Source organism: Plectrocnemia conspersa, unplaced genomic scaffold, assembly GCF_051122295.1.
Source record: "Plectrocnemia conspersa isolate PC_06_02 unplaced genomic scaffold, ASM5112229v1 ptg000005l, whole genome shotgun sequence".
Classification (NCBI taxonomy): domain Eukaryota; kingdom Metazoa; phylum Arthropoda; class Insecta; order Trichoptera; family Polycentropodidae; genus Plectrocnemia; species Plectrocnemia conspersa.
Window position 1 is genome coordinate 32,608,941 of NW_028277169.1, and position 20,608 is coordinate 32,629,548.

General features: G+C 26.7%; 2 protein-coding genes across 4 annotated transcripts in view; one reads left to right on the forward strand and one right to left on the reverse strand.

Moving 5' to 3' along the window:
- LOC148235453 (uncharacterized) overlaps window positions 1-20,608 on the reverse strand; it is a 598,142-nt gene that overhangs the window by 481,186 nt on the left and 96,348 nt on the right. The gene's annotated exons all lie outside the window — the stretch shown is intronic.
- Window positions 3,127-14,551, forward strand: LOC148235458 (trypsin I-P1-like). Its single transcript, XM_088185930.1, has 9 exons — window positions 3,127-3,191; window positions 3,473-3,644; window positions 4,133-4,370; window positions 4,524-4,664; window positions 4,725-4,869; window positions 12,877-13,048; window positions 13,566-13,803; window positions 13,963-14,106; window positions 14,165-14,551. Exons 1-9 carry the CDS (start codon window positions 3,149-3,151, stop codon window positions 14,309-14,311), a joined length of 1,440 nt encoding a protein of 479 aa, XP_088042056.1. The 5' UTR covers window positions 3,127-3,148; the 3' UTR covers window positions 14,312-14,551.

Genomic DNA, 20,608 nt, shown 5'->3' on the forward strand with positions numbered 1-20,608 from the left:
AATGGTTAGGTTAGTATTATATTGCTTTAATAATTAAATTATAATTATAAAAATGCATTTTATTTACAAGGTGATAAACTAATGGCAAAAAACTAAACGGTATTTTTTTTTATTTTGGAATAAATCTTGTGCTGCTGGATATCCTGATGTATATACATACTGGGGTATTCTTATGTTAAATGGATACTTTGAACTGAACTTACAAATTAGGCAAAATTTAATGTATTAAAAAAATACAAACGATTTTTTAATTGAATTTAAACTAATTTTTAAAAACACTAAAACTGGTAAATGTTATTCATTATAGCTATACATATATATTAAAAGGTATAACGATATGTAATATAAAATTTGAAAAGTATCATATCAACAAATGTGTTCCTAAACATATAAGTATTTTTATTAATCTGATCCTAAATATGTTTAAAGATATACGAAAAAAATATTATCAGCACTGAATATTAAAAATCTTTCTGTTATATTCTTGGAGTTCTTATTGTTTTAAAAATTTTAAATATACATTTGCTAGAAAAAAAAATAAAGACGTTTACTATATTTAAACTTTTGAAAAATTTTGTTTGAAAAAAAATGTACAGGGTGAACAAACAAAAGTAATTTTAATTGCTGTGAGCTAAGTTGTAAGTGCCTTAATTATTTTGAAAGGGATCCCTAAAAAGATAGCATACTTTTATATTCTTTGAAATAAAAAAAAATATTAGAAAAAGTTATTAGATTATAATTGCTCAAGAATTTATTTTATAATTGCGTTAAATGATTTTTTTAGTATTTTTTCTTGTTTTTGTATTAATGTTATAATAGTGCATAGACAAAAATCTATAATTAAGCAATTAATATTAATAAGTAATCTGCTGTGTTATTCGTTGCTCAAAAGACATCGGCAATAAAAAAAAATAACGTACATAAAAACTAAAAATGCATGAATATTTTTTCGTAATTACTAATATAACAGGAGAAATTGAATAGTAAATAAAGTGATAATAATTTAAAATGACTGTAATTTGATATTGTATAAATGAAAGTATATAATAACAATGGTTTTTACTATTTTCCTGTTTTAACTACCCAATAGTGCGACAGCTTCCACCTGATCCGAGTCTTATTTTATTTACTTTAAATAATTAATGGTTTAAATTACATTGCCTATTCGGCACAAAATTATATTTTAAGCACGATCTAAATTTAATGTTTATAAATAATTTTATTACATTATAATACCATTTATATAAATTGCTAATAAAAAGGTTTAAGTTTTTTTATACATTTATTCGTTAACTTATGCCTGAAATCGAATTTATAAAACTGTAAAATTCACATTAATTGAACATAATCAATAACACAAAGAACTTATAATTTGTAACAATGAATTGGCAAGAAAGCTTTAACAGTTTTTTTATAATTTTATAAAAATCCCTAAAATATATTTTATTGTTAACTTATACATTTTTTAACTCATTGAATTAATATATTTTTAATTGTAACCTAATGCATTATTTCATGGTACTATGTCTAAAAATATTCTCTGAATACACTTTATCCTCAAACGAAGCATAAACTACTATTTTTAAGTTGAATATCAAGTGAAAAAAAAAATTTGTATTTCTTTTATTTTTCTATGCAGTATAAGTTAATATTTTTAAGTTGAATATTGAATAGAATTATATAATTTGCGATTCTCGTATTTGTTTATGCATTGTATTATTAGTTATTTTATCCTGATGTTCTCATTAGACTCATTGGAGTACCTTCGTACGTTTGATGAATAATTTTCACGGAAGTAAATTATAAATTAGGAAAAAGTTTTTAGACTAATGGCAGAAAACTACAAGGTATTATATTTTAGAGTAAACCCTGTGCTGTTATATCCTGATGTATTTACATACTAGGGACTTTCAATTGTAAATGTATACTTTGAACTGAACTTACAAATTTAATGTATACATAAATGCAAACAATTTTGTAATTAAATATAAGCTAATTTACTAAGACACCAAAACTGTTATTTGTTTAAAGTTATATATAAAATATTAAAAGATATTATGATAAATTATATAAAATTTAAAAAATATCATAGCAACAAATCTTTTCCAAGACATATGATAATATGTGATAATAAATTATTGTCAACACAGAATATTTAAATTATTTTTATCATTTTCTTGCTGTTTTTATCATATTATTTTTTTTTCAAATTGACATTCGATAAAAAAAATAAATAAAAAAGTTTTAACAAATTTTTTATTATTACGTTTTAGGAGATTTTGTTCAAAAACAATGTACAGGATGAACAAACAAAAGCAATTTTATTGCAGAAATCATATATGTAAGGTATGTGTGCATATAGCATGCTGTGAGTGGCAAACTTATTTTGTAAGGGATCCACAAAAAAATATTCAATACTTTTTTTTTGCAATAAAAACAATAGTGTACTACTGTGTATCAACTAAGACCATAAAAAACAAATAATATAAACCTGTCAAAAATTTCCTGAGATTTTAGAATGTATAACTAATTTACATAAAAATATTTGCACGAGAAACGGACCCAAGATTTTTTTCTTTCTATAATTTATTTTTGTGATTTACAGTTATTTATTTTATAATTGATTTAGCTTCATTTTTCGTGTTTACATAGTAAAAATACACTGACGGTAATAAATAAACGTGTATAGACAAAACATCTATAGCAAATAATATTAATATTAAGTAATTTGTTGTGTTATTCGTTGCTAAAAAGACATTGATACTGATTTGAAAATGTATTAATAAAAGTAATAAGAATGGTTTTCACCATTTTCCTGTTATAAATACCTAAGAGTGCGACAGTTTTCACTTGATCAAGTCTCAACAGATTTTGTTTCAATTATTATTGATATGATCAACATTGACAATTCAGAAAAAAAATATATTTTTGGCACGCTTTAATTTATTATTTTAAGATAAATTTATTGCATTATAAATTATATATAATATAATTCTCATGTTTGAGTTATGCATCGCTCAAATAACAATAATAAAAAATATATATTTATAAAAAAATAATTAAATTGCTATTTTTTGTGAAAATCAATTGTATAAAATACGAACAAAATTTGTTCTCAGTATACATCTGGCGTTTTAAGAGTCTAAACATGCATTATTTAACTGTGTTTATATTGACCATGATGGGCTTAGGTAGGTTATTTTAATATATAAAAAAGTTTTATAATAAAAAGCATTGTGTTTAAAAGATTGCTATTAAAAAATCAATTATCTGAAATATTACAAAATATTAGCTTTAGGGTCATTTATAACTTTTCAATTTTAAATACAATGCTATTTAACGTAATACGTAATAAGTACAATAAATTAACGTTCTATTGCTTTTCATTCTTATTACCAATAATAAATTATCAGCCTAATTATAATATATTTATAATTTGTTTTAATTTAATTTCTGTTTGTATATGGCTTAGGTGTTAATTGTCAAGACTCATCAGATAACCTCATTATTGGTGGCACAAATGCTTATGCAGGCCAAGCTCCTTATCAAGTTTCACTAAGAGATCCCAGCGGTTATCATTTTTGTGGTGGAGCAATCATCAAAAGTCAATGGGTCGTTACAGCTGCTCATTGCTGCGATGTTGGGTATGATTATATTTCATTACATGGAGTTGAGTAATATGCATTAAATAGATTATTTATTCGAGTCTTAAATATAAATGATTTCAATAATTCTATAGTCGCATTTAAGATTTTTCATACATTTAACTAAATAAAAGTTCGAATATTGAAAACGCCTTACGTGGCACTAAACGCAAACAAAGCATTTAAATTCACATGGTTATTGAAGTCTGTGGCGAAGGTTCTTCGAAGGTCTTCGCTAAGACTGTATTGCCTGTCTGTGTTTTGTTGAATAATTAAGATCGAGGAATAAAATTTGCTTGTTATAATAAAACATAATATATATTGTTGCCTTATCCCTAATCTGGCAGGCGTACTACCGAGTATTGGAATCTACTGACTATAAGAATCCCGTTATATTTTTGGTCCGTGATATCAATGTTGGCCGCCACAAAGATATGACTAAGAGCTAAAGCAGTAGCTGGTTTATATATTCTTTTATATTTTTACAGTTATCCAACTTTTATTGTAGCTGGAAGTATCTTACTAGACAATGGTGGGGTGAGATACGACGTTAGCAAATATATAATTCATGAATTTTACAATCAAAATACCGATGAAAATGACATTGCATTAGTAAAATTAAAAACTTCGATTCTATTTAGTGTATTTGTGCAAAGTATTGCTTTGCCAATCTTTCCGGTTATGGATAATATGCCTTTATTCGCTTCTGGATGGGGATATACATCAGTAAGTTAATTTGTTGTACATTTATGAATTTTTCATAGCAAAAATGCCATACTCGATGTCAAAATAAATATAGAAGTATTTGGCAATTAAATCTCAAAGATATGACATGCCAGCTTTTTTAAAGTATAATATAAATTAATATGTGTTTTTCAGGTGTCAGGTAGCAAACCAAATACTCTTCAAGTGCTAACAATGACGTCTATGAGTTTTTTAGATTGTTACTTAAAATGGAATGGAAACATTTTTAAATCAAATTTATGCGTTTATGTAGGAAATGGCCATGGTTTATGCTATGTAAGTATCATTTTGCTTAACATTTCGTAAAATACAATAAAAAAATAATTTTATATACAGGGTGATTCTGGCAGTCCGTTAACAAAGGGTGGAAAACTACATGGTATTGTGTCTTGGGGTAAACCCTGCGCTGTTGGTTACCCTGATGTACTTACTCGAGTGTCTTCCTTCGTTAAATGGATACTTTGGACGGAACTTACAAATTAAGCAGATTTTTCGTTGAAAAAAAATACAGTTAAAACTAATTTAATTCGGGCAATTATATATTATTTGGTATTAATTGAATTAATTATTATTTGTTATTATTTAAATGAAATAATATTTGTTAATAATTAAATGAAATAAAAATAACATTTTAAGAAATTCTTATCTTGTTTTTAATATTTTTTTATTTTTTATTTATAATTTAATATTAATTAAATGAATTTCTTTCTACTTTATATATTGAAAATGTTTGAGGGATGTTATACCTTGCGTTGCCAATTGAAACAAATATATAAAGGTGCTCTAAAGATGTTAAGTGCTTGTTAAACACTTTCGCGTCGGGTACAAATTGTATTAAGATTACTACTGTGACGGGACAGTTTTGCACATTTTACAAAAAATTGCATTGTTTTGAAAAATGACCATAAATTTTAAACTAGTATGAATTTTAAAACAAAAATTTTAAAGATATTTCTTTATTATCTGAGGTAGTTTAATATTTAAAAAAATCGGTGGTTCCCAATCTGTGTTTTAAACATAGTCTAAATTTTGATAAAAATACATATTCCTTATTTATTTTTCAAAAACGGCATGGTGTAACTTTTAAATTGATATCTTTCAATAAATCAATTTATCAATGGTTCCTAATCTATGGGTTGCTTTTAAACTTTTTGGAGTTTTTACGCAAAAGCTGTGAAACCAATTTAAAACAAAAATTTCAGAGTTATTTCTTTATAACCCGAGGTATTCAAATATAAAAAAACGGTGGTTCTCAATCTGTTTTTTTAATATTTTAATGTTGCTGGGATTACCTTCGTCCAACGACTTCGTTCCTTATTGAAAACAGTCATATATTGTCAAATAATAAACACATGTTTTAGGGTCAGTCACCGTTTTTTATGAGCCAAGGAGCAAGATCAAGGGCAGCAATAGTACAAAAAATCAGGGCCACACGTTATATATGATTTTGATTTAGTTAAATGAATAGAAGTGTAGAACCAAGTTAGCTATAAAAAAATAAGAGGTCAAGGGTCGGGTGAACTTCTCACAAGCATGACCAAAAACCCACAAAGAGGATATAAATTATTTTTTGTCTGCTGTCCTGCCTTTCCCCCTTGTGATCTACCACACATAAAATTGACTGAACTTGAACGTGAATGTCGACCTATACATTGCAAATGCCCACCTTAGTATCGTCTCTATGTACTTGCTTAATTATCAAGGACATTCAGTATTGAGATATCGACGTTACAAGATCGTATATGGGAATAATTAATATATACTCTAAAGAATTGGTTTTACGTGCAAATATGACCTACCATTAGTGACATCTCAATTTAAAAAAAAAATTCTGATTATCAAAATAATTTAAATAAAAATATACAAAAAATATATTTTTGTTTTTTTCGTGTAGTATGGATGTTCGAATTTCACGATTTTATTTAAAAGTTTTCTTTATTACTAATATCCTTCCATTGGCATCTGTGAGCAAAATCTAAATTAATATTGCTCTGACTGATTTTTTTACGTTCAAAGTTCAACGTACGCAAAGACTCGTATACGAGTCATCCGTGTTATTCAAAGAAATTTTAAAGACTCGCATACGAGTCATCCGTGACAAATGTGTTAATGATTTTAATAATTCTTCGGTCACATCTAAGGTTTTCTCATATATCTAAATAAAAGTACTACTGTTGAAAACGCTTTTTGGGGTAATAATGTGTGGTGCCACTGAAGTCAAACTAAGCCTTTAAAATTACATGGTTATTGTAATCTTTGGCACAAGTTCTTTAAGGTCCATAGTATTTCGCTAAGACTCTATGTGATATTTTTGTTAGATAAATGAGATTGAGGAATAAAATTTGCTTGTTAGATAAAACATATTATATAAGACCATAACAACGAAAACTATAAACTCGTCAAGAAATTCCTGAGATTTAATAATGTATGACTAATTTGCATTTAAAATAATTTGCACGAGAAACGGACCCAAGACAATATTTTTTTCTAACATTTATTATTGTGATTTAAAGTTATTTATTTTATAATTGATTTAAATTAATTTTCTTATTTGCATAGTAAAGTTATATTGAAGCTTTTTAAAAAACTTGTGTAGACAAAACATCTATATCAAATAATAGTATGTATATAATTAAGTAAATTTTTGTGTTATTCGTTGCTCAAAAGACATTGATACTTATAAAAAATAGCGTACGTAAAAACTAGAATTAAGTAAACATTTTTTCGTAATGACTAATGCAACTGGAGAAACTGCATAGTAAACAATAATAATTAAAATTTACGGTAATTTGAAAATGTATAAATGAATGTAATAATAATAGGTTTCATTATATTACCATTTTAAATACCCAAGAGTGCAACAGTTTTAACTTAAGTCTCAACGGATTTTATTTAGTTTAAAGTATTAAAGCTCGGCCACACCGAAGCGGTCCGTCGCGGCGGTAAAGCGGTCTGCTTGTATGATGCGATGTTGCATCAGTTCTGTCAGACAGAACGCGGTCTACGGCGGTCTATCGCAGACAGCTTTTATCAAAGCGATAACAGCTCAGCCACACAGAAAGCGGTCCATCGCGGCGGGAAGCGATATCTGACCGAGGCGGTCTGGTTGTATGATGTGATGTTGCATCAGTTCTGTCAGACAGAACTAATGCAACATCGCATTAGTTCTGTCTGCAACATCGCAACACCGCCTCGGTCAGATATCGCTTCCCGCCGCGACAGACCGCTTTCTGTGTGGCTGAGCTTTTATCGCTTTGATCAACATTGACAATTCAAAGCAAAATTATTCTTTTGGCACGCTACAATTTTATTATTTCAATATAAATTTATTGCATTATAAAAATGTATATAATATAAATCTCATATTTTTTTATGTATGAGTTATGCATCGCTCATATAACAAAAGGTGTTGAAAAAAAATAACGTCAAAAACGTATATTTATAAAAACATAATTAACCCTTTGGATGCCGGGCATTTTGGGAAAAATGTTCCAGAACTGCCGGGACTTTTTATTAAATAATTAAAAAGTCAAAATGTGTATTTTAGTTTGTAAATATACGGTCGCACGTGCGACGCTGTCTGCAGCGAACTTGACCTAATTAATGATGAATATGCGATTGTGTGTTATTTTAGTTCTTATTTGCGCTGTAATAAGAGTCATTATCGCATGACGTATTAAAAATTACGAGATGTGATCAGGAATCAGCGCTCCGATCAGGAATCGATAACAATGGTATATAATATGTTATTTATTTTTAAAATGTAAATAAAACTTTTCGTAAATTAATAAAATATCATATTTTTAAATAATGGTTCAAGTAAAAATACCCTACAGACGGTTAAAAATATATATTTATATATATATATATATATATATATATATATATATATATATATATATATATATTTATATAAATATATATTTTTATATATATATATATATATATATATATATATATATATATATATATATATATATATATATATATATATATATATATATATATATATATATATATGTATATATGTATGTTTAAATATTTATTATGCAGTTATGGAAAATAATGAGGCTTTACTTACTTCTGCATGGGGCTGGACATCAGTAAGTTAATTTTTAATACATTTATGAAATCTTCGCATAGCAAAAATGCTATACTTGATGAAAAAAAATGAATAAATCGTGAAATATAATATTATAAAAATTCGAAAATGTACGTATGTAAATCTGTTAATTAATTTTTCACCTCATGTAAATTTTAACTATGTACGTACTTAATGCATTACGTTATTTGCGTCGCATATTTTATTGTTAAAAAAAATGAAGGAAAATATTAAAATTATATTTTTTTTTAATTATTATATTTGAATATATTAGGCAAGATAAGCAAATAAAAACTAAATTTTTCTTTTCGATCGCTGAGAAAAAACAGTACACTTGTATATGCACTTACACAATAAAAAAGATTAAAAATAAAAGTTTAAGAACCTAAAATAAATACTTATTTACCACAATAAATATTTGTAAAAATAATATATGTATATTAAATCAACGGCTTTAAAAATATATTATTAAAAATGAGTTAGGTATTTATTTTGTATTTTTAGTAAAAATGATTCTAAAACATGTCTATATTAATACTATTCATTAAACTTTAATTGTCACATTTTTTATTTATTTTCAACTTGTGCTAATTAATATAACTTGTTCTAATTTAATATCTGTTTATACATGGCTTTGGTGTTAATTGTCAAAACTCATCAGATACGCTCATTGTTGGTGGCACAAATGCTTATGCAGAACAAGTTCCTTATCAAGTTTCACTGAGAGATCCCAATGGTAATCATTATTGTGGTGGAGCAACCATCAAAAGTCAATGGGTCAATACAGGTGCTCAATGCTGCATTTCTTTTTTATTATAACAAGTTGAGTACTATGCATTAAATTTCGATATTTTACAAATGATTTTAATAAATATTTAGTCGCATTTTAAGTTTTCTCATACATTTTTCTCAAAAGTTCAACTGTTGAAAACGCTTTATGGGAAAATAATGTACTGAACGCAAATCTAATAGGGTGAGATACGACGTTAGCAAATGTATAATTCATGGAAATTACGATATAATTACGAAGGTAAGTGACATTGCATTGCTAAGACTAAAAACTTCATATGTATTTAGTAAATTTGTGCAAAGTATTGTATTGCCAATCTATAAGATTAAGGAAAATGTCCATTTATTAGCTTCTGGATGGGGCCAGACATCGGTAAGTTTATTTTTCATACATTTATGAAATCTTCTCATAGCAAAAATGCCATATTTGATGTTAAAATAGTAAATGGCATTTTATTATTTATTTATTTATATTGACGGATTCTTAAATATACATGTACGTGTATATTTATCATATATGATAGGAATTTTAGCCGTGCGCAATAATCATTATTTTATTTAGATCTATTAACCCTTTGGACGCGATAGTCGACTACAGTCGCTTAATTGATTTTTTTATCTCTTTACGCAAAAATCAGTAAAAAAAAATGTTAAGAAAAAATTTTTTTTTGTGAATAAACATAAAATATCATTTTAAATAAATAAAAATTAAAAAATCAGAACATTTAAACACAGAACCAAAGTAAAATTTGAATTTTTAAAAAAAAAAATATATATATTTTTGATTAACGCGTCCAAAGGGTTAAGTATATTATTTTTATTGTAAGCATTATATATTCCATTCATTTTATATACTGATTCAGGATTTAAATTTGGGAATTTTACGGAAAATATTTATAACAACTTCAACATCACCTTTTTTGATGCAAGTCGCCACAGTACATTTAAATTTAGATTTTTTTACCAAAGTCTATATGTACTATAAAAGTTTTACAAACGCATATATACAAAAGTTGATATAAATAAAATACAGAGATAAATTTATTAAATTACACGCTGTTTGAAAATATGGTATATTTTAATGATACGCAGCTAATAAGAAAACTATCGAACTTATTTACAAAAATATAATATTCAATAACTGATATTTACATTAAAATTACATGTAAAATTAGTAGTAAATGTCGGAGTCTTCAGATTACGCACTTATATATTACAATATTATTGTACTATATTGTTATGAAATATATTTTTTTTTGTACAATTGTATTCTCTTGTAACTAATTCTTTAAATACTTCCTAATGAATTATAAAGAAAAAACTTTTACTAATTATAAATACTATAGAAGAATTGTATGCTCAACAAACTTAATATATTTCGATTGTATTTTATTAATATTATAATATATATACATGCTTTAAAAACTATTTGTACAGCACTTACAAAAGCAACATAAATTAAACGATTACTTTACCATTTATATAAATTAATAATAAAAAGATTTTTCATACATTTATTCGTTCCTTTATTTCTGAAAACGAATTTATAAAACTTAAAAATTCATTTTAATTGAACATAAATAATATCACGAAGAGCTTATACTTTGTAACAATATATTGGCAAGTAAAGCTTCAATAGTTTATTTATAATTTTACAAAAATTCCTAAGATGTATTATGTTGTTAACGTATACATTTATTAACTCATTCAATTAATTTATTTTTAATTGTAACCCAATTAATTATTTCATAATATTATGTCCTCCTCCGACGAAGCATAAACTTATATTTTTAAGTTGTAAGTAAATAATATAATTTGTTGTTCTTTTATTTTTTTTATACAGTATAAGATATTATTTTGAAGTTTTTGAAGAAAATTTTGTAATATAATATATAAAATTTAAAAAGTGTCATAGCCACAAATCTTTTAAAAAACATATTATAATTTGTGAACTTTTGTCATTGTGTCAAATAAAAATAAAATATTGTCAACACCGAATATTTAAATTATAATATTATTTTTTTACTGTTTATATTGTCATAATTTTTTTAATTTTTACATTTGATAAAGGAATCAAATAAAAAAGTTTAAACTAACTTTTTATTATTACGTTTTAAGAGATTTTGTTCGAAAAACAACGTACAGGTTGAACAAACAAAAGCAATTTTTATTGCAGAAATCATATATGAAAGGTATGTGTATATAGCATGCTATGAGTAGAAAACTTATTTTAAAAGGAATCCTCAAAACAAATATAATACTTTTATTTTCATTGCAATAAAAAAAAGTTTTTTAATTAAAACAATAGCGTACTATTGTGTATCAACTAAGACCATAACAACGAAAACTATAAACTCGTCAAAAACTTCCTGAGATTTAATAATGTATGACTAATTTACATTTAAAATATTTTGCACGAGAAACGGACACAAGACAATATTTTTTTCTAACATTTATTATTGTAATTTAAAGTTATTTATTTTATAATTAATTTAAATTAATTTTCTTATTTGAATAGTAGTATTATATTGACGCTTTTTAATAAACTTGTATATACAAAACATCTATATCAAATAATAGTATATAATTAAGTTGTGTTATTCGTTGCTCAAAAGACATTGATACTATTCCTATTTTAAATACCCAAGAGTGCGACAGTTTTAACTTAATTAATCTCAACGGATTTTATTTACTTTTGAGTATTAAAGCTCGGCCACACAAAAAGCGGTCCATCGCGGCGGGAAGCGATATCTGACCGAGGCGGTCTGGTTGTATGATGTGATGTTGCATCAGTTCTGTCATACAGAACTAATGCAACATCGCATCATACAACCAGACCGCCTTACCGCCTAGGTCAGATATCGCTTCCCACCGCGACAGACCGCTTTCTTTGCGGCTGAGCTTTTATCGCTTTGATTAACATTGACAATTCAAAGCAAAATTATTCCTTTGGCCAATTTTATTATTTCAAGATAATTTTATTGCTAATATAAATATAAATATAATATAAATCTCATATTTTTTTATATACGAGTTATGCATCGCTCATAAAACAAAAGATGTTGAAAAAACTAACGTCAAAAATATATATTTATAAAAACATAATTAAATTTTAATTTTTTGTGAAAATAAATTGTATAAAATATGAACAAAATTAGTGTTATAAAAGACTTTGTTCTCAGTATACATCTGGCGTCTTAAGAGTATAAACATGCATTATTTGACTCTGTTTATATTGACTATGTTGGGCTTCGGTAAGTTAATATAATATATTAAGAAGTTTTTTAATTAAAAGCATTGTGTGTTGCATTACTATTTGTTAAACGTTGTAAATCTGCATGCTTCATGTTATAAAATTTAAAAAATTTATAAAGCAAATTAAATTGAAAGATTTGAAAATATTACAAAATATTTGCTTTGGGGTAATTTATAACTTTTTAATTATAAATACAATGCTATTTAACGTAATGCGTAATAGGTAATTATTAAATTATAGTTCTATTGATTTTCGTTATTATTGCCAATAATAAATTATCAGCCTTATTATAATTTATGTATATTTTGTTCTAATTTAATTTTTATTTATATATGGCGAAGGTGTTACTTGTCAAGACTCATCAGATAAACTCATTATTGGTGGCACAGATGCTTATGCAGGTCAAGCTCCTTATCAAGTTTCACTAAGAGATCCCAATGATTATCATTTTTGTGGTGGATCAATCATCAAAAGTCAATGGGTCGTTACAGCTGCTCATTGCTGCAATGTTGGGTATGATTTTATATCATTATTTGGAATTGAGTAATATGCATTAAATTGATTATTTTTTCGAGTTTTAAATATAAATGATATCATTAATTCTTTAGTCGCATTTAAAGTTTTTTCATACATTTAACTAAATACAATATCGAATGTTGAAAACGCTTTCCGAGGCAGTGAACGCAATCAAAGTATTAAAATTCACATGGTTATTGAAGTCTGTGGCGCAGGTCCTTCGAAGGTTTTCGCTAAAACTGTATTGCCTGTCTGTGTTTTGGTGAATAATATTGAGATCAAGGAATACAATTTGTTTGTTGTAATAAAACATAATATATATTGTTGCCTTATCCCTAATCTCGCTGGCGAACTACCGAGTTTTGAAATCTACTGACTATAAGAATCCCAACTAAGCTACCGACTATTAGAATCCCGTTATTATTTGGTCCGTGATATCAGTGTTGGCTGCCACAAAGATATGACTAAGTGCTAAAGTAGAAGCTGGTTTATATATTCTTTTATATTTTTACAGTTATCCAACTACTATTGTAGTTGGAAGCATCTTACTAGACAGTGGTGGGGTGTCATACGACGTTAGCAAATATATAAATCATGAATATTTTAATTCAAATACGAAGGAAAATGACATTGCATTAGTAAAACTAACAACTTCGATTCAATTCAGTGAATTTGTGCAAAGCATTGCTTTGCCAATCTTTCCGGTTAAGGAGAATATGCCTTTATTCGCTTCTGGATGGGGATTAACATCAGTAAGTTAATTTTTCATAAATTTATGAAATCTTTTCATAGCAAAAATGCCATACTCGATGTCAAAATTAATATATAGTATTTGGAAATCAAATCCCAAATAAATATATGATATGCCAGCTATCTTTAAAGTATAAAATAAATTAATACGTTAATTTTAGCTGCCAGATTCCACGCCAAATACTCTTCAAGTGCTAACAATGACGTCTATGAGTTTTTCAGATTGTTACGAACGATGGAATGGACACAATATTTTTAATTCAAGTTTATGCGTTTATGTCGAAAGTGGTCATGGTTTATGCTTTGTAAGTATTATTTTGCTTTATGTTTCGTAAAATATAATTAAAAAAAAAATATTTACAGGGTGATTCTGGCGGTCCGTTAACTAATGGTGGAAAACTACATGGTGTTGTATCTTGGGGTAAAGCCTGCGCTATTGGTTACCCTGATATAGTCACTAGAGTGTCTTATTTCGTTAAATGGATACTTTGGACGGAACTTAAAAATTAAGAAGATTTTTACGATGATAAAATTCGGGCAATTAAATATTAATAATAAAATTAATTTTATGTGTTAATATTTAAATGAAATAATATTTGTTAATAGTTAAATGAAATAAAAAAATAGCATAATAAAAATAAAATATTAAAACAACAAATTTGTACTAAAACAAGTATAAATGTGTATATTTTTAATAATTAAATCTATATATTTATTATAAACATTATAAATACAACATATTATAATAACTATATAATAAAAAAAAATTATTTACTTTCTATTTTTATTATATTATTTATTTTTAATTTATAATTTATAGATTAAATTAAATGTATTTATTTTTAATTTTTACATTGGAAACAGTAAAGGGGTGTTATATTTTGCATTGATAGGTGAAGCAAATATAATATATTATATTTTAGTTTTCTAATTAAAACTAATTTTATAAGATTATTAAAATGTTTTCTCATATATTTAACTAAATAAAAGTTCTACTGATGAAAACGCTTTTTGGGGTAAAAATGTGTGGTGCACTGAAGTCAAACTAAGCCTTTAAAATTACATGGTTATTGTAATCTTTGGCACAAGTTCTTTATAGGTGCATAGTATTTCGCTAAGACTATATGGAATATTTTTGTTAGATAAATGAGATTGAGGAATAAAATTTGCTTGTTAAAATAAAACATAATATACATTGCTGCCTTCTTCCTAATCTCGCTGGCACACTACCGGGACTATTAGAATCCTGTTCTATGTTTGGTCCATGATATTAGTGTTAACGGTCACCACGATATGATTTAGTGCTCCAGGAGTGGCTGTTTTTTATTATATTTCTATATTTTTACAGAGGCTTTCCAACTTTTATTGTAGCTGAAAGCATCTTACCAGACAGTAGTAATGTGAGATACGACGTTAGAAAATATATAATTCATGAAAATTACTATCAAAATGCAGCCGAAAAATGACATTACAAAAGTGAAACTAACCACTTTGATTCAATTCAGTGAATTTGTACAAAGCATTGGTTTGCCATACTTTCTAGTTATAGATAATAATGAGTCTTTACTTGCTTCTGGATGGGGTTGGACATCAGTAAGTTAAATTTTCATACATTTATGAAATCTTCTCATAGCAAAAATGCTATACTTAATGGCAAAATCGATATATAAGTATATGGCAATTTATTCTCAAAATATATGCCAGCTGTCTTTAAAGTATAAAATAAATTAATAGGTGTATTGAAGGTGTCAAGTAGCACACCAAATATCCTTCCAGGGCTAACAATGACGTCTGAGTTTTTTATAATGTTGGTTAAAATGGAAACCAGACCCTATTTTAAAATAAAATTTGCACATTTATGACGCAATTGGCCGCAGTTTATGCTATGTAAGTACTATTTTGCTTTATATTTCGTAAAATATAATTTTGTTCTTATTTATTTTTTGTCAATTTCTTATTAATTTTAAAATTATGTATTAGAAAATCAGTTTTCGACAAACGTTATCAATGATCCATAGGTACCTACTTGCTGTCATACAGTGGAACAACGTTACAACATTATAACTTACGTTATTCCACAATTGAAAATGTTCATTCTTACAAAATCCGATATCGTGTTATATAGATACTAGTTATGTATGAAGAAACTTTTTGGTGAATAAATCGTGAAATATAATAATATAAAAATCCGAAAATGTACGTATGTGAATCTGTAAATTAATTTTTCACTTCCTGTAAATTTAACTATGTACGTATTTAAAAAAAAATCTTTCTGATCGCTGAGAACAAATAGTATACTTGTATATGCACATAAAATAAAATAAAAATAAAAATAAAAGTTTAAGAACCTAAAATAAATACTTATTTACCACAACAAGTAATGCAGCAAAAAATAATTAGTGCTTATTTCACACAAAAGATCTTGTCCATTAATATTTAATGTAAAATTCTGCAGATATCTCAATAAACTCAAATAAAAATAACGATCAACAGTCATATTTCTTGAAGTGGAACACCATATAAAATGTAAAACATACATACATACATACACAATTTAGTCAATTAAGTTTTATATTTAATATCAGTTTACTCTATTAGTGTTTTTTTCAATAATTTTTTTATGAATCTACATATATCATTCACATTTGTATAAAATTAAATCAATTGTTTATTTAATTTTTTTGAAAGTATTTTTTTGTGTTATCATTGTACAGTTACAATAGTGTTTTATAATAAACGTATATAGACAAAACATCTATATCAAATAATATTACATATTTAGGTAATTTGCTGTGTTATTTGTTGCTCAAAACACGTTAGTACTTAAAAAAATAGCGTACGTAGGAACTAGAAACGCCTAAGCATTTTTTCGTATTGACTAATACAACTAGAGAACATGCATAGTCATAAAGTGATAATAATTAAAAATGACGGTAATTTAGAAATGTATAAATGAAAGTAATGATAATGGTTTTCACCATTTTCCTGTTTTAAATACCCAAAAGTGCGACAGTTTTCACTTGATCAATTCTCAACTGATTTTATTTAGTTAAAATTATTATTGCTTTGATCAACATTGATAATTCAGAGCAAAATAAATCTTGTGGCACGCTTCAGTTTTATTATTTCAAAATAATTCTATTACATTAAAAAAGGTATAAAATTTCCATATTTTTTGTTATTTGAGTTATGCATAGCTCAAATAACAAAAGGCATAGAAAAAAACTAACGTAAAAAATATATATTTATAAGAAAATATTGAATTGTTATTTTTTGTAAAAATCAGTTCTATAAAAAAACAAACAAAATTTGTGTCATAAAAGAGTTTGTTCTCAGTATACATCTGGCGCCTTAAGAGTATCAATATGCTTTATTTAACTGTGCTTATATTGACGATGATGGGCTTCGGTAAGTTATTTTATTATATTAAGAAGTTTCATATTGAAGAGATTGATAAAGATTGTCTTTGAAAGAGCAATTATCTGAAATATTACAAAATATTAGCTTTAGGGTAATTTATAACTTTATTATCTAAATAAAATGCTATTTAACATAATAGTAAGTTTAATAAGTTAACATTATTATTAACAATATTAATTATTAGGCTTATTAGCTTATTACTAATATAACGCTTTATACCTATATGTATAACTTATGTTGTTTCTGTTTATATATGGCTTAGGTGCTAATTGTCAAGACTCATCAGATAACCTTATTGCTGGTGGCACGGATGCTTATGCAGGTCAAGCTCCTTATCAAATTTAACTAAGAGATCGCGATAATTATCATTTTTGTGGTGGAGCAATCATCAAAAGTCAATGGGTCGTTACAGCTGCTCATTGTTGCGTTGTGTATGATTTTATTTTATTATATCGAGTTGAGTAATATGCAATAAATTGATTATTGTTTCGAGCTTTTACATATAAATGATTTTATTAATTCAAAGTTTTTTCATACATTTAACTAAATTAAAGTTCGAATGTTGAAAACGATTCTAGGGCACTAAACGCAAACTAAGCATTTAAATTACCGTGGTTATTGTAGGCCGTGGCGCAGCTCATTTGAAGGTCAATAGCACTTCGCTAAGACTGTATTGCTTATCTGTGTTTTGATGAACTATTGAGATCGCGAAATAAAATTTGCCTGTTATAATGCCTGCCCTACAATCTCTGGAAGTTGGCCAAGGTAGGCCAAGGACGGATAATATAGTAGGTTAATTCGGTCGAGTTTGGTTCTGCCCGTTCTAAAATCTCTCGGAAGTTGTGCGAGGTTACCGTGAACGGGAGGTAAAGTGGGAGTAATTCAGTCGACATGGCCAGCTTCGAGCGCTTCCGAACATTGTCGGCAAACGGACCGAAGTCGGAGCTACTCTATCGAGCGCGAGCGGTGAGATACTTCCCCTTTCGTTCTCTCGCGTGTTAAATGACGAGAGTGAAAGAAATAATGATATGGTTTTGCGCAAACTGAGATAGAACGAGTAACTCGGTTCAACTTCAGTATGCGCGTAGGCGTCCTATGGTTAACACGCATGTCGAGCGCTGCATCGTGGTCACGTGGTCAAGTTATAATACCACATACCTATCGGGGACTTCAACAGACTCTTACTGACATCTTTAAATATTTTAGGGCACCAAAAGGGAATAATTATATTTTTGATAGTATATTCTTCTAACAGATATCGTTATTATATTTTTTTCATATAAAATTAAATAATTAAAAAATAATTAGTGGTACTTGATTTTGTTAAAAAAAATTGTTTCGAATATCCTTATGTATTTTCCTAGATCGGTTTATATAAATATCACACCATAACGAATTCTTATTTAGAATCGATGGCGACAAATTCTAGGATAGTCACAGATGTGGTGTTCGTATTCCGAAGTATCATTTTTATGCCCTTTGACATTTTGCAAAAGCCGACAAAGATTTTGCGTAAATTGAATATTTACGACCGAAAAGTTTTCCCTGATGTTCTATTGGTGAGTACCTACACAAACCTTTTATAATTATCAGTATCGTAATTTGAATGGAAGTCGGCGACCTTGGCCGACTTGAGTTGAACTTCGGTTCGGACAACTTCCAGAGAGTGTAGACCAAACATAATAAAACATATTATATATTGCTACCTTACCCCTAAACTCGTTGACGCACTACTGACTGTAAGAATCCCGACAAAACAACTGACTATTAGAATTCCGTTATATTTTTGGTCCGTGTTATCAGTGTTAGCCGCCAAAAGATATGACTTAGTTCTCCAGTAGTGGATGCTATTAATTATATTTTTATATTTTTACAGTGGCAATCCATCTTTTATTGTAGCAGGAAGCATCTTACTAGACAATGGTGGAGTGAGATACAACGTTAGCAAATATATACTTCATGAAAGTTACAGTCCATATACACTTAAAAATAACATTGCATTAGTAAAACTAAAAACTTCAATTCAATTCAGTGAATTTGTGCAAAGCATTGCATTGCTAATCTTTCCGGTTATGGATAATATGCCTTTATTAGCTTCTGGATGGGGCTGGACATCAGTAGGTTAATTTTTCATATATTTATTAATCTGTTCATAGCAAAAATGTCATACTTGATTTACAAATTGATATTTGGCAATTGAATCTCAAATGTATATTATGACAGCTATTTTTAAAGTATATAATAAATTAAAACGTGAATTTTAGTCGTCAGGTATCACATCAAGTACTAACAACAACATCTATGAGTTTTTCAGATTGTTTGGCAAAATGGAAGGAGCAAAATAGACCTATTTTTAAAACAAATTTATGCGTTTATATCGCAAGTGGCAAAGGTATATGCTATGTAGGTATTATTTTGCTTTATATTTCGTAAATTATAATTTAAAATATAATTTTATTATTTTAGGCTGATTTTGGCGTTCCGTTAACTAAAGGTGGAAAACTACATGGCATTGCATCTTGGGGAAAGCCCTTCGTTAAATGGATACTTCGGACGGAACTTACAAATTAAGCAGATTCTTACGTTGAAGAAAAATACAGTTACATATAATATAATCCGTGTAGTAAAATATTATTTGTTATTAATTAAATTAATTATTATTTGTAAATAATTAAAGGAAATTATATTTGTTAATATTTAAATGAAATAAAAAAAATGTACTAATAAGACAAGTGTGAAATGTGTATATATTTAATAATTAAATTTTATATTTATTATATGTAAATAATATAAATACAACATATTTTAATAACTATATAATAAAAAAATTAACTTATATTTAATTTATAACTTAATATTAAATTAAATACATTTGTTTTTAATTTTTATATTGAAAACGTTAGAGGAATGTTTATACCTTGCATTGCCAAGTGAAACAAATGTGCTCTAAAGATGTCAATTGCTTGTTGAACGCGTAATATCTTTAATAGGACCGTTTTTATTATTTAACCAAATTAAGCAGATTTTACGTTAAAAAAAATGTTTTTTTTTTTAAATTAAAACTGATTTTATAAGGTAATTAAAAATGTTTAAATTTACTAATTTTATTAGATTTATAAATATTACAATATATTTTATATTGATGGAAAAGTATTAAAGAAATATATTTATTTTAAAACAAGTATAAAATGAATTGATATATTGACATACAAATAAAAGCATTAAATAAAGTAATTTAATTGTGGAGTATTAAATTCAGTTTAAAAAATTATTATTTTGACATATGTATATTTTCATTTAACATAAAAAACCATTTGCATTCATATTTAATTAAAAAGTCGTTAGATCCTATTGGATATAAAAATAACTAGCCGATCAGATGAAAAA